General features: G+C 39.2%; 2 protein-coding genes across 2 annotated transcripts; one reads left to right on the top strand and one right to left on the bottom strand.

Moving 5' to 3' along the window:
• The first annotated feature begins 1 nt into the window (after nt 1).
• On the top strand, nt 2-11,908 carry OLAH (oleoyl-ACP hydrolase). The gene is made up of 7 exons (XM_041466633.1): nt 2-142; nt 6,486-6,617; nt 8,258-8,396; nt 8,974-9,073; nt 10,081-10,250; nt 11,156-11,241; nt 11,498-11,908. The coding sequence occupies exons 2-7, from the start codon at nt 6,488-6,490 to the stop codon at nt 11,626-11,628; spliced, it is 756 nt and encodes a 251-aa protein (XP_041322567.1). The 5' UTR covers nt 2-142; nt 6,486-6,487; the 3' UTR covers nt 11,629-11,908.
• Nucleotides 11,909-11,981: 73 nt separating this feature from the next.
• ACBD7 (acyl-CoA binding domain containing 7) lies at nt 11,982-13,623 on the bottom strand (the record flags this gene model as incomplete). The annotated part of the gene is made up of 4 exons (XM_041466194.1): nt 11,982-12,263; nt 12,351-12,413; nt 12,517-12,662; nt 13,537-13,623. Coding segments are annotated over 4 exons (370 nt in total), but the record flags the coding sequence as incomplete, so codon positions are not given.
• Between the last annotated feature and the right edge of the window lie 522 nt (nt 13,624-14,145).

Raw genomic sequence — 14,145 nt, 5'->3', positions numbered from 1 at the left:
AGTGGATAGAGGTGGTGACTCCCTCAGGGCAGACGAGTTCCGCAGAGAGACCTGGGCCAAAAGGAGGGCTGGGCAGTCGCCACTGTGTGAAGTTTTATAAGGGGAAGTGCTGGTCTGCGCCTGGGAGAGGGTAACTCTCGACGTACGTACAGACTGGGGAATGAGAGGCTGGAGACCTCATTTCCATCGACCTGGGGTTCCTGGCTGATGGAAAATTCATTATAAATCAGCAGTGCCCTGGCAGGTAGGAGGGCCAGGCATGTATTGGGGGCCATCAGGCCCAGCATCGCCAGCCGGCAAGGGAGGGGATTGTCCTGCTCTGCTCTGCTCTGGGGTGGCCTCACCTCGAGTGTTGGGGGCAGTTCTGGGTGCTACAATACAAAAAAGGCATTAAACTATTAGAGAGCTCCTAAAGGAGAGCTATGCAAGTAGTCAGGGGTCTAGAGGGGAAGCCACATAAGGAGTGGCTGAGGTCACTTGGTCTGTTCAGCCTGGAGGAGTCTGAGGGGAGACCTCACTTCGTCATGAGGGGAAGCAGAGGGACAGACACTGATCTCTGCAGTGCACAGTGACAGGAAACAAGGGAATGGCCTGAGGTTGTGTCAGGAGGGGTTTAGGCTGGATATTAGGAAAAGGTTTTCTCCCCAGAGAGTGATTGAGCACTGGAGCAGGTTCCCCAGAAACCTGGTCACAGCACCAAGCCTGCTAGAATTCAAGAAGCATTTGGAAGATGCTCTCAGGCACATGGTGTGATTCTTGGGATGTCCTGCATAGGGTCAGGAGTTGGACTTCAGTGATCCTTAGAATTCAGTATCTGTGACATGGGGAGAAGGGGCTGCTGGGGCTGCATTAGAGGCAGGGGCTCTTCACAGCTGCTGTCCCTCATGGGCTGTGCTCTTAAGTCCTGTGGTGTCCTTAGCAGGACTGAGACCAGATGCAAGCCCTGGCTGGCCCAGGGGACTCCTCACCCAGGGTAAGTGGCCCAGCTGCTTTGTGGGTGGGCAGTGGCACAGGAACCTGCAAGGGTGATTCTGTGGAGCAGGTCTGGGCTGATGGGTTTCTGTGCCACCTGATAAAATGTTATGTGGAAGAAATGCTGTGGGATGTGACTTGCAGCTTCACAGGAGTAGGAGTAAGCAGTAGCCAGAGTGATTGGGTGGCATTTGGAGCAGTCTTCACATGCTGGAGCAAACATTTCACCCCATGGTGAAATACCACTTGTACTAGGGAGGGCATGTGAGGCCCAGTGTAGTACACAAGCCCTACGAGGAACGACTGAGGGAGGTGGCGTTGTTTAGCCTGGAGAAGAGGAGACTCAGAGGTGACCTTATCACTCTGTACACCTCCCTGAAAGGTGGTTGTGGTCAGGTGGGGGTCAGTCTCTTTCTCTAAGCAACAACTGACAGAAACACAGGATGCAGTCTTAAGCCACGCCAAGGGACATACAGGTTGGATATTAGGAAAAAGTTTTATACAGAAAGGGTGATAAAGTGTTGGAATGGTTTGCCTGGGAGGTGATGAAGTCATTATCTCTGGATGTGCTTAAAAAAAGACTGGATGTGGCACTTGGAGCCATGGTTTAGTTAAGATGTTAGGGCTGGGTGGGACTCAATGATCTTGAAGGTCTCTTCCAACCTAGTGATTCTGTGACTTCTTTCCTCTTTGCATCTGCAGCAGCATTTGTTGCTTCTGTTTGTCTTTGTTACTCTCTGTCTTTGCTGCCAGAATGGCTTCCCATTACCTACTGTTGTGGTTGAACTCCAGCCAGCAGCCAAGCCCCATGCAACAACCTCTCAATCACTCACCTACCAGTGGGAGCAGGGAGAGGATCAGATGAGTAGAAGTTAGAAATCTCATGGGTAGGGAAATCAAAAGCTACACAGAAAAGCAAATCAACAAGGAATTAATTTGCTATTTCCCATGGCCAGGTGTTCAGCCATCCCAAGGAAAGTAGAGCTCTGTCATATAACAACTGCTTGGGAAGACAAACACCCTCACTTAAAACGTTCCCCCATTCCACCTTATTCCCTCCACTTTATATACTGACCTCTTCCTGAAGCCTGTAGTGCTGCATGGGGTTATTTTGACCCTAGAGCAAGAATCAGCACTTGGTCTTCTTGAATCTTATACCATTGGCCTTGGACCATTGATCCACCCAGTCCAGATCCCTCTGCAGAGCCTTCCTGATGTCCAGCACATCAACCTCCCACCCAACATGGTGTTGTCTGAGAATTTACCGAGGGTGCACTCAATCCCCTCATCCAGATTATCAATAAAGATACTAAACAGGAGGTTGCAATCTCCCAACTCATTTTTTCCCTTGAGATGGTAATTATCTTTCCACACTGATGTCTTTCCTCTTGATTGTTGAGCTACTTGCCTAGTGCCATCCCTGTGTGCCAGCCTTTCTCTCCAATTTTATCTATCTTACCTTTCATAATTCAACTCTATGGACTGCTTTAGAGTTCCTCCTCTCAATTGAATGATTTCCTCAAACATCTGAGCAAAGGTTGGGTCGTTGTACCATAGCAGAACTAGGATGACAGCAGCAGCAGTAGGAAAGGAGGGGAGATTATACTGCTCCTTGTGTTTGTTTCTGAAGCATCCACACGATCTGTATATTTGGCAGTTTCAACGCCCTGGAAGGTCCAAGTAGTGAAGTCCATGTTGAGAATGCATGTTGTGTGACTTTAATATTTATTTCAATAATTTTGCATTAGGGATGCTTTGAGCTTATCAGATGCAAGTGTTCCACAAGTAAGTTTCTCTGTAATAATGTCCTAGATTTTTTTTTTCAAGACGAAGTAAAGGGATGGGTAAACAGCTTTCTGGAGGACAGTATTTCACTTGGTAATGACACAAATTTTTTTTCATCAGCAGCTTTTAGATGTTAGCAATGACATGAACCAATTTCAAATATAGTCTGCTAAAAATGTAGCTATGAGAGATATGTTATTGGGAAAAAGATGACTAATGAGATGGATATGCTCCATACCTTTTTTCCCATGCATCTAGGTTTAAAGGCAAAAGATTTCCTGAAGTCTTTATTTTTCAAGAAGCAAACATCAGTATTTTTCTGAACTCAGGAGCTACTGAGATATGGCTTCCCACTTTTTTTTTTTTTTTTTCCTTGTGGTTTATGCATTTTCCTGTCTCTTAAATGGATGATCACACCCACTGCTTTTGCTGAGTAAGAAAACTTTTAGGGATATAAATCTGCAAAAACATGTAATAAATATTACAGTGCATGTAACAGGTGTGTTTTCTCTCTAACTGGACACCTCTTTTCATAAACCTGTAATTTTCCAGAAAGTTTAAATGCTTACCCTGAAAAACATTTTTAAACTTTTTAAAAGAATTATTTGAATAATGAATGTAGCCAAATGTGTGTGATACAGTAATACATAAGGTACTGATACAGATGCAGAAATAAAAAATTTCAACTGTGTTACAATATTTAGAACACTGAGACGTTGGTGTCTATCAGTTACACAAACTGTGTTTCTCTTGTGAAGATAAAATCAGTAGGGGATTACATTGCCTAACTGTCCTACAGCCTGACAGCTCTGTTATTACAGGATTGCAGATACCGAGTGGTCAGTGCCCAGCCAGGCGTCTCAGATACATGCCTAGCTGTAAGCAATCCAGCAACTTTGATAACAGACTCCATACCTACCATGAATGATGGTAGGTATGATAATTTGACTCCCAAGCTCACTATTTTACTTCTGTGCTTATTGCTGGGAGGTGAATGGACTATCTTAAATCTAAATTTTATGAGATTTTTAGACTTGAATTTACTTGCCACCTGGGAAAGGGTTTGCTTTTTCCTTGGCTTCCAGAATCTGCAGACAAGGGGTTAACTCATGTATGCACAAATGACACAGGTCTGCTATGTAGGGTTTGCAAGTTCCTGGATATCTGAGAGGCCTCTTAGGTCCTGGACTGCCCTACTGGCAAATACCACATTCCTGCAGTTCACAAAAGCTTCTTCCACAGATTTTTAGATTGTGTGCTATGGGATATATTTTCCTTGGGGAAATATCTTGCAGCCCTGTGCTGCAAGCACTTGGTGTTTCTTTACTTTTGGCTTTCTGTTCCCTGCAGGGTGGGGCTGTTGGTCCATTTGTCCTTGCAGCTGGTCAGTGTGAAAGCAGTTTTGTTGTTGCTTGTGTTTTCAATTGTGCTTTTCAATTAACGCTTGTCCACCTACTATAAGGTGATGCCATGACAATAAATAAAGCTCATATAAAAAGGTCATAATGCCCTGAAAGCCTGTTTCAAAAACATGTTTGAAAAATAATCCAAAATTTCTTTGGCATACCACATCTGGGTCCATTTTGAATTCTGTTGTCTTAGAAGGATATTGAAATACTGAAGTGAGCGTGGCATGGTCCCCTGTGATTGTGACTGGAGTGGGTGGTGTACAGGAGAGTCTGAGACAATTGATTTTGTCTTAAGAGGGGAGTGCCAAATGAAGATGTCTTCACCTGCCTAATAGAAGGATGGGCAGAGCCGGGTTATTCTTGGCTGTACTCAGCAAAAAGAAGACTTGTGGATATAAGGCACAACAAGCATATAGATTGAAAAGTATCCTCACTATGAGCCGTGATTGAACACTGGAACATGGTTACCAAGGGAGATTGTAGTCTCCATCCTTGGAGATAATCAACACCTAACAAGAGAAAATTTGAACTGCATGATCTCTAAAAGTCCCCTTCAGCCTAAGTTGTTCTGTGATTTAAATCTTAAATCTCTAAATCTTTAAATCTCTTTTAATCTTTTATACAGCTCTCTGTCAGACTAGAATTTTATTTTCAGCTTATTCTACACGTGAAGAGAAAAAAAAGCCAGGAAATACTTTCTTAAAATTCAATGGGTTTTCTTTTTTTTCACTGACTGAGCCATCTCTTTGCCGATAGTTCAATAAAGAAAAATTCTTTTTGATTGTGAACACTCTAAAGTATATTTTTCTGCCATTAATTCATCAGATCATGCATCTGACTTAAAATTTATAGGGAATAAAATAAAAGCTTGTTTCTCTTGAAAGCTTACAATCTAGGAAAATCTTGATTTTGCAGAAGAATTCTTATGTATCCTCTTTTTGTTTTAATAGGGTCAAAGTTAGATCTCAGGTATAAGGCCAATAGGTGGAAGTAGATGAAAATATAAAGACAGTTTGGAAATAATAATAAATTTTTTAAAATTGCTGTCTTGGAAAAAAAGAGAAAAGAGACATTTCCCTAACCAGATATGCTTAGATTTCAAATAAATTGCAACTGCATTCCAAAGGAGATTATGTATTCATGTAATAGTTCTTTCTTGTTTGTGGCCTTTTTTTTTTGTGAATGAAAATTAGATTGGCCGAATGTATCTTTCAAACCAGTAAGACAGACTCTGCAGGTTCTTTATTTCAGGGAAAGTTGTAAAATAATCCTTAAAGGCAAATTACTCCATTAGATTAGCACAGATGTGTCATTTGCATCCAAACTTTGTGGCTGTATATGTGATATCAGCATGCACCTGTCCAGCTGGATGAAGTGTGTGAAAGCTTCCGAAAAGGTCATAAAAGGCTCCTTTCATTTTCAACAGGAGGATGGTGAGACTGATGTAGGTGCAAACTAAATTACAGGATTAGTTTACAGTTTGATAAACAATGTGCTCTTACTACACAGCTATGTAGTTGCTAGTGCTGAGTAAAAGATTGGGTAGAGCATTATGCTCCAAGAAGCTGGGAAGGGACAGATTGTCTCATCAGCAGCATGATCAGACACAGCTGGTGACGAGTCTGCATCTCAGTTACAGCTTTGACTTGGGTTACTCTCTGAGCCACTAAAACCAAAACAGGGATTCATTCTTCATGCATCAGACAGTGGAGCTGTGCAACTCATTGCAAGAGGATGTTAGGGATGCCAACTGTTCAAGGGGAGACTGGAAAAATACATGAAGAATAATTCATAGACTTTTATATATATAAAGAAATGATATCCTACTGTGCCTTTGACATCTATTTTACCACTGTGATAGAGAGAACATTGAACTAGGTGGTCCTTATGTTTTCTAGGTTCTTCAGATGGACCTTTTATTTTTGTGTATATCCTGAAACCATATGTTTTTAAATGATCTTCCTAAAATCCCTTAACAATTTATTTTGCTGCTTGTAATGTTTGTTGTGGTCAGTGACTGAGCAAATATTAACTAAGGGTATTGCCCAATACTATTCTACCATCATTTATAAAAGCAGAACTGGTTTACAGTGTTGCAGGAAGGTTATCTCATATCTAGGTAGTTGTTGTAACCCAAGCAGTTTTGATGACAGAGACTATTACACCCTGTTGTTTCAATTTAGACTTAATTCACTCTAATTTTCCTATATCTGAAGAGTCTTGTTCTAGAATGATGGGCGTTTTTTTGTTGTTTTTGGTTTTTTTGTTTGTTTGTTTGTTTTTTTTGGTTTGGTTTTTTTTTTTTTTTTTTTTTTTAAGAAATGGAAAAGCTGGTTGCTTGCGTACAAAAAAAGCCAGATGCTGTTTGTAGACTGATTTGCTTTCCATGGGCTGGAAGTGGAACCTCACAACTTGCTCAGTGGGGCAGACTCTTCAACGACTCAGTTGAAGGTTAGTCATTTTGTAGCTACAGGAGAATTTAAGCAATTCTGAAATACACATTAGCCAATTTTTTTTAATGGAATATAAATAGTATTGAGAGCACCACAATCTTTATCCAATGTGTCTTCTCCAGAAAGGAAGGAACTAGTATTCATTAGGAACTAGCATTTCCACTAGGGTACATTTTCTGTACCACCTTGAATCAAATTATATTTGATTGGGTGAAAAAATTATATCCTCAGAGCTATATTTCACAAGAGTACATACATACATATACTAATGCTTGACTGCTTCAGACACTACTGGTATGATTCAGAAACAGAAGTACACTGAATATTGTTGATAAGCCAGTCTTCAGCAAGGTTAACAGTGAAGATATGAAAACTATTTTTAATTTTGAGAGGCTGCAGACTATCTCTTATCCAGTGTTTGTACTTCTTGTATCAAAACTAAAATTTAATCTATGAATTTTATGACAGTAAAATGATGTTTAGTTACACGATGAAGCAATTCTCATTGCTCACAAGATACATCAGCACTAAAAAGATCTATGCTTGACCTATTTAAGAAGAACCAAGGCCATTTTCAAAACCTTCCATAAAGAAAAAAGTTTCATATTCATGAGCATTGCCATTGCAGTTTTACCAGTTCTCTAAATGGAAGTATACTTTCTGGTAAGCAGTTGAACATTGAGTTTTCCTTGAAATTAGGGGAAAAAACAAAAAAGAAGAAAGAAAAAGGTTTTGTCCACTGGAACTACTTCCAAGAAAGTCACTAAAGAAATGGCCTAGCACCAAGTGCAGATGCAGACGAATAAAGTCAGGGCACAGCATGTTCCTTCAGGGATGGTTTCTGCAGAAAGTATAGAAGATGCAAACTTTTCTGTACTGGTACCTATGGTATTAGGTTGTGGTTTAGTCTGTCTCTTCTAGAAGAGTCTATCTCTTTGTGTCTGACCCATTACTTCTACATAACTAACAGTATGCATGATGTCAAGGAGATTTGAAAAAAATAAACATTTTTTTCTGATCTATTCATTCCTTACTAAACAGTGAGAAGAAAATCCTCAGTCTTGAAAGGAAAATAGTAAAAGCATGTAAATTTTCTTCTCTATAAATAACTATAAATGTAACTATAAACATCCACCAATTTGCACTATGATTCCACATTTTCCAATGTGCAGTGCTGAAGAGCTGACAAAGAAGAAAATGGGGATTATACAACTCAAATATAGTTTCACTTACTAATGCTGCCTGTGAAAGGATGTATTTTACACAGCCCTCAAACTTACTATTATTGAAGTTAATGAATTTGTGGTTGTTACTAAAACTTGTAACAATGAAGTTGCTTTCAAATCTCAGCTGAAATCAGGATCTTGTGATTTCTGACCCAAGGCATTTATCAATCAGATCAGCTGGAGCAGCAACATTTCAGACTAAATGAAGGGTGGAAACCTAATCTCTTGCAGGATTAAATCACAGTAGCAGCAATAGCAAGCAAGTGCACAACCTGTACATCAACTGTAAGAAGGTTAATTAAAATAGTATGTATATTCTGCAGAATAATTAAAAAACAATTAAAATTATTTTACTGTATCTATTTGGAATAACTATAATTCTTTTCCCTTCCTTCCTTCACCTCTTCTGCAGTGTTCTGTATAAGGCTTCCTGGAAGAGAAACTCGTCTTGGGGAGCCTTTTGCAAAAGACATGACAAGTGTAGTTAATGAAATTTCAAGTGTTTTGTTAAAAGAATTGAAAGAAAAACCATTTGCATTTTTTGGTCACAGGTAAAAATATATACATTTTTAGATACCCTGGTGAAGGAGCTTCTATTTCTGAGAACTAGGAGTAGAGAGTTACTTGTTTTTATTTGCAAAACCTATAGGAAAAATATGCTTCTGCAAGGATCTTCTGTAAAGTCACCCTAAAACATGCAGTTGCACTCAAAGACTCTGGTTATTTATTTACACCTTCAGGTGCAACATCTGAACATGTGTTTCTAATCAATTATAATTGCATTTATTGTTAATATTTGTGCCAGTGCTTGATGTATGTGAATGCAGGGGGTGAACCATTTATGAAACACAGATTTTAAAGATTGCTGAGTCTCAAGTATTCAAAATAACTGTTCTTATTGAAAATTAAGGAGACTATTAAAAGAAAGAGAATATGAAAAGGTCGCATTTGCAAAATTAGACTGTGTAGGAATTCATGTCAATAAACTAATATCATTATAATCTGCACGTCATATACTGTTTCAGCAATTGTTCAAGATAGCCAGTTAGCACTGAAAATAATGTTTATATTTTCCAGTTTTTATGTATGTTTTTACTTACTTTGCTTTAATTTCTTGTTTTGCTGCAGTTTTGGAACTTACACGAGTTTTGCCGTTGCACTTCATTTGAAAGAAAAGTACGGACTGGAGCCAGTCCATCTTTTCATGTCAGCAGCACATTCCCCAAATGTAAGCTACAGAATCATTAACGTTATGAAACAGAACCATAAATTAGCTACTAAGAGTAAGAATAATATTTTACAGTATGGTATGCAGACAAGTTTTAATTTAAAAAAATTTAACATTTCTTCAGAATCTATGGAGTGAAAAGTGTTCTGAGGTAGATGCAGAATATGTAATATTCACTGCTGCTAACCTTAGCCTTGGGAGAACAATCTCTTTAAACTAATGCTGGAACTAATTAATGCTTAAACTAACTAATCCTTAAACTAAACTTTTTTGAATATTGTGTTATTTAGTATGGCCATTGGCTTAACACTCAAAAATAATCAAACCAACATTCTGAGCGGTCCTCCTTACTGTGTAATGTGTGAAGTAACTGTCTTTACCCAGTCTTTCATAAACCTGCTGCATCAGCCCTCAGTACATTTGTCCCATTTTTTTCTCTCTCCTCATTCTTTGTACGATTTTTAATCAGTTTTTTTCTGAGGTTCTGCTAGTCTTTCTCAGAAAAACAGTAGTGAAGTGGCATTTTTCCAGTCCTGTCCTCAGTCAGCATTTGCTATTTCTGTTCTTCAGTTTCTAAGGCTTCTTAACAGCCCTGACTATCAGCTAGTGATTAATGGAAGCAATTGTTATTCCCACAAATTTCCATAATCAGTTGGTTTCTTCAGTCCTACATTAGCCATGTTTATGTCCAGTGCTAGGTTTTTCTTTCTCTTAGATTATTTTACTAGTTGTATTTCAATAGTAAGAGTCAAGCTTGAACAAAATAATATTAACAGTTATTTGTATAAGTTTCAGAAGTACAGAGTACTTGGCTCACTCATAGTTTGTAATTTCACTAAGCACAGTCTACTAATCCTTTCCGTGAAGCGTTCTCTGTGAATGTTAAACGAATCAGCTATTGTATTCTGGAGCCGGAAAATTATTGTAGTTTTTACTAAAATAATTTTAATGAAAAAGTTATTTAAAGTATATTATATACAACATCTGATCTGCTTTGATACTGACAGTCTGCAGCATATCTTGCCGTCAAAAGCATAATCCTACCTGATGGAAGCAATGACCTTCTTGCAATTATGGAGATTCTAGGAGGAAATTTTGAGCTCCCACATGATGAAGACGTTTGGAGAGATACGGCGCTTACTTTCAAAGAAGACGCTAGACTTTTTCAGACATTTTCGTAAGTTTTACAACTTTGTATTACTTCTATATTTGTATTTTATATTTTTATTTCTGTCTGACCATGTTAAGTTTTCTTTTTTCTTTCTTAGTAACTTGTTCTCATTTCTGTTATAAAAAGAATAAGAAACAGTAAACATAGTTTTTTTCCTTTGTGTGCTTTTCTATTTGTTTTCTGGTATTTAAGCCCTAGATGAAACACTGCGTACTGCAGCAACCACAACTGTTACTGCAGTAGTGAACCTGTCATGGCAGAATTACAGTTCTACCTACGATCTAAAGTCAGCAGCTACTAAAAGAATATTCTCGTGTCTTTTATTGTTTTCTGAGATTAACAACCTCTGCTCATCATGCTTCAGGAACAGTGCATTCAGCCTCCAGATACAAGGTCCTCTAGCCTAACCAGAAAAAGAATCCCTGTGTTCTGGGCACCCAGGCAGCAACCAGCTTCCTGTGTCTGAACTGTGGTCCCCACTGGACATTACATGACAGTTCATGTAGCTGAGTGGTTAAGGCTTCTTACCTTGGCAAAAACAAGGACATTCTTGGATGTGGGACCCATTTTGGTCTTAGGAATCTGACACTGAAAGATGCTGAAATGTTAGAACTTGTATATAAGTAGGTAACATCATTATTTATTGTAGGTAAGAATTTTTATTGCAGGATGAAGCTCTTTCTTTTCCCAAACTATTGGGTCATTCTTTCTTTACAATGTTATATCTAATTGCAGTAGGGTAAGGAGCTAAGAAACTTCCAGAGCATTTTCTTTTCCTGATGTTCTGTACAATCTAACTCCTGAAATTTGTTAAGTTTTGGAGAAGAACAAAAAACCTTTTTTGTATGTGGAAGCAAATTTCAAATATACATATCTTATGGAATGTTCTATGACTACTTTTATGTTCACAGATTTGAGAAGACAGAAATGAATACCCCCTTCTCTTGTGATATTACCTACTTTTGTGGGTCTGATGATAAAATATATGATGCAAAAGGTATTTTGTTTAAATGGTTTTCCTCTTATTACTTTCCTCTTACTTACACATTTTCTTGTTGTATTGCACCCATTAATTAGAATTTTCTGGAGTCTACCTCCTTCTTAAAGGAAACAAATCAACAGAGCAGTTTCAATATATGAACGAAAAAGTTGATATGGGATTTAAAATAATTATTAAATTATAGCTTTTAAATAGTTATAAAAAATGATCACAATAGTTGACATTTCTCTGACACTTTGAATATCTTTTTTAGGTTGGCAAGAATTAACGAGTGGTGATACTTCCTTTTATGAGCTTCCTGGAGATCACCTTTACCTGCTGAAACCATCTAATGAAAGCTTCTTGATAAAACACATCACAAGAAGCATAGAAAATGGTCTATGAGTATTTCCCTCGATTTAATTAGCAGAATGTGTAAGGTTAGTCCACAGCAATTTGTAATAAGTCACTTCTTTCTCTACATTGCATTCAAAGTTGTTCTGTTCCTCGTCTGTAATCCTTTATAAGGGGGAATTTTCCTGATGTTTTGAAAACAAACATTGGCTTTGGTCTTAAAAAAGGTTTCATCTTTTCCTTCTCTTGCACATGTACAAACTCTTCACTTTATTCCATAACCTTGTTTGCAAAAAAATTATGTCTATGTTATTTTACTGTTAGAGCTTCTCTGTTTGTCTGCTCCTGTCAAAATGCTAAATATAATTTAATACCAAGAAAAATCCATAATTCTCACAGAAAGCTTCATTTATTCAATTCAAATTTATTTAGATTAATATACAAGCTAAAAATAGGTTATATATGTAAATACCCTTTACAGTCAAACAGCTTATTCTTAAAAGATATTAGTGTCAGACCTCACAATAAGGAGTTAGTATTGCATTTTTCTCAACAGAGTTAGTTCATTAGCTACTGAAGAGTTAAGTATTAGTGGAAATTATTTTGAATAGTCTAGATCCCATATTTTTCTACCATTGCTCTTGCTTTAGAGATATAGGCATTCATGGCATCCTCCTTTGATAAACCTGCAAAGGAAAGTAGGAGTCATTACCTTTCCTCATTTGTCATCCTATAAACTTGACTACAGGATGTAAATTTAATTGGTGTAACACCTTTTTTCAGGTTCCATGCCTCCCATTTGGCTTTGCCTTTCAAATCTAGCATTCCTGGACATTCTGCCAAAATAAATGCATAGCTTTGGTTATCATACAGATTTACATAACATTAGATTGATTTTATCAAGATATGAGAGTAATTGTGAGGTATATGTATTAATACCAATATTAATATCTCCAACAGTAGCCTGTTTGTAGAATCCATATAGTTCCTTCAGTTCTTCATCAGTTGGTCTTGTTTTTAATTTTTTTACATCTTCTGCAGCACCATCAAAGTCAGCCTGATGAAAGAACAGAAAGGGTTCTTCTCTCAAGGGGTGTTTTTAAAACATGAGTTACAAGACACACAGTAGTATCATTAGATATTCTCAATGAATCACTTGAGTTTAGCAATCAGACAAAGCTTTTTCCCATGAAAGAAGCTTCATAAATATGTACATTGTTAGAAAGGGATATAGGCTTGTATGGCTGATAGGGGCAGCCTCCGCAATTTATGTGTATATGTCTTTTACAGTCATACTGGAGGTATGAAGCCATTCACTGAACTTTACATCCCACAGTAATCTCTGAATGGTTTTGACCCTGCCTACACTGTGTTGGCTCAAGTGGTGGAGCTCAAATCCCCTCTGAGTGGTACTGCCCAAATCACCCTCCATTTCCTCTGCTCTGCTGACAGGGAAGTAGGTACCAACAGCTGGCACAGAGGTACCTCATGGAGATGAGCTACTGCCAGGACCATCTTCCACAGCCATCTCTAAAACACAGGAGAGCACCAGAGTAAAGTGTAAATTTACTCCTTTCATCACTGTGAATCACACACTCACATCAACCTGAGGCTGTAGCTATTCTCACTATAAAGCACGTCTCAGGCTAAGAGACTCTGTTTCATGCCCAGAACATTTCAGAGAGAGACAAATTTTTTAGAGTACTACAGACCCATCAGGTCACCGCACTACTCTAATGCAGAATAATACAAGCGTTTTAACATGCTATATGCTGGTTTCAACAATTATTTTAGCCTTTTAGTTGGATCTGCATTTACAGAGGTACAGTATATCCTGCACAAATATTTAAAATGTACAAAACCAGGTGTATTGGTTTTGCATTGCCTGGTTTTTGGTTGTTGGGGTGGGGGGCTGGCTAAAAGGGTGGCTGCCATGGGAAGCTGCCAGAAGCTTCCAACATGTCCAGCAGAGCCAATTCCAGGCGACTCCAGAGATGGATGTGCTGCTGGGCAAGGCCAGGCGGATTAGAAATGGTGGTAACACCTCTGTGGTAACAGATTAACGAAGGACAATAAACAAGAAGTGGTTGCACAGTTGTAACTATGGCCAGAGAAGAGCAGAGTGAGAACGTGAGAGGAACAGCCCTGCAGACACCACGGGCAGCGCAGGAGGGACAGGAGGTGCTCCAGGCGCTGGGGCCGAGATTCCCCTCAGGCCGTGGTGCAGCTGTGCCCCTGCAGCCCATGGAGGCCATGGGGATGCAGGGATCCACCACAGCCCGTGGAGGAGCCCCAGGCCGGAGCACGTGGATGCCTGGGAGGAGGCCGTGATCCTGTGGGAGACCCGTGGAGAGGGGCCCTGCTCCCAGGCTGGAGCAGCCTTTCCTAGAAGGACTGCACCCCATGGAGGAGTGACCCACAGCACAGCAGTCTGGGGAGGACTGTTCCCCAGGGGATGGACTCACATTGCAGCAGGTCACAGGGAGCTGTTGCTCGTGAGATGAGCTCACGTTGGAGAGGTTCACAGAGAACTGTCTCCTGTGCCACCCCACGGTGCAGCAGGGAATG

Source organism: Pyrgilauda ruficollis, unplaced genomic scaffold (assembly GCF_017590135.1).
Source record: "Pyrgilauda ruficollis isolate IOZ18807 unplaced genomic scaffold, ASM1759013v1 scaffold2, whole genome shotgun sequence".
NCBI classification, from domain to species: domain Eukaryota; kingdom Metazoa; phylum Chordata; class Aves; order Passeriformes; family Passeridae; genus Pyrgilauda; species Pyrgilauda ruficollis.
Note: the sequence above shows the minus strand (reverse complement) of the source record. Positions and strands in the feature narration are given on the sequence as shown.

Coding starts and splice junctions, on each gene's coding strand:
- OLAH (XM_041466633.1), top strand. CDS start 6,488: ATGGAAAAGCTGGTTGCTTGCGTACAAAAAAAGCCAGATGCTGTTTGT. Junction 6,618..8,257: donor CTTCAACGACTCAGTTGAAG/GTTAGTCATTTT, acceptor CCTCTTCTGCAG/TGTTCTGTATAAGGCTTCCT. Junction 8,397..8,973: donor TTTGCATTTTTTGGTCACAG/GTAAAAATATAT, acceptor GTTTTGCTGCAG/TTTTGGAACTTACACGAGTT.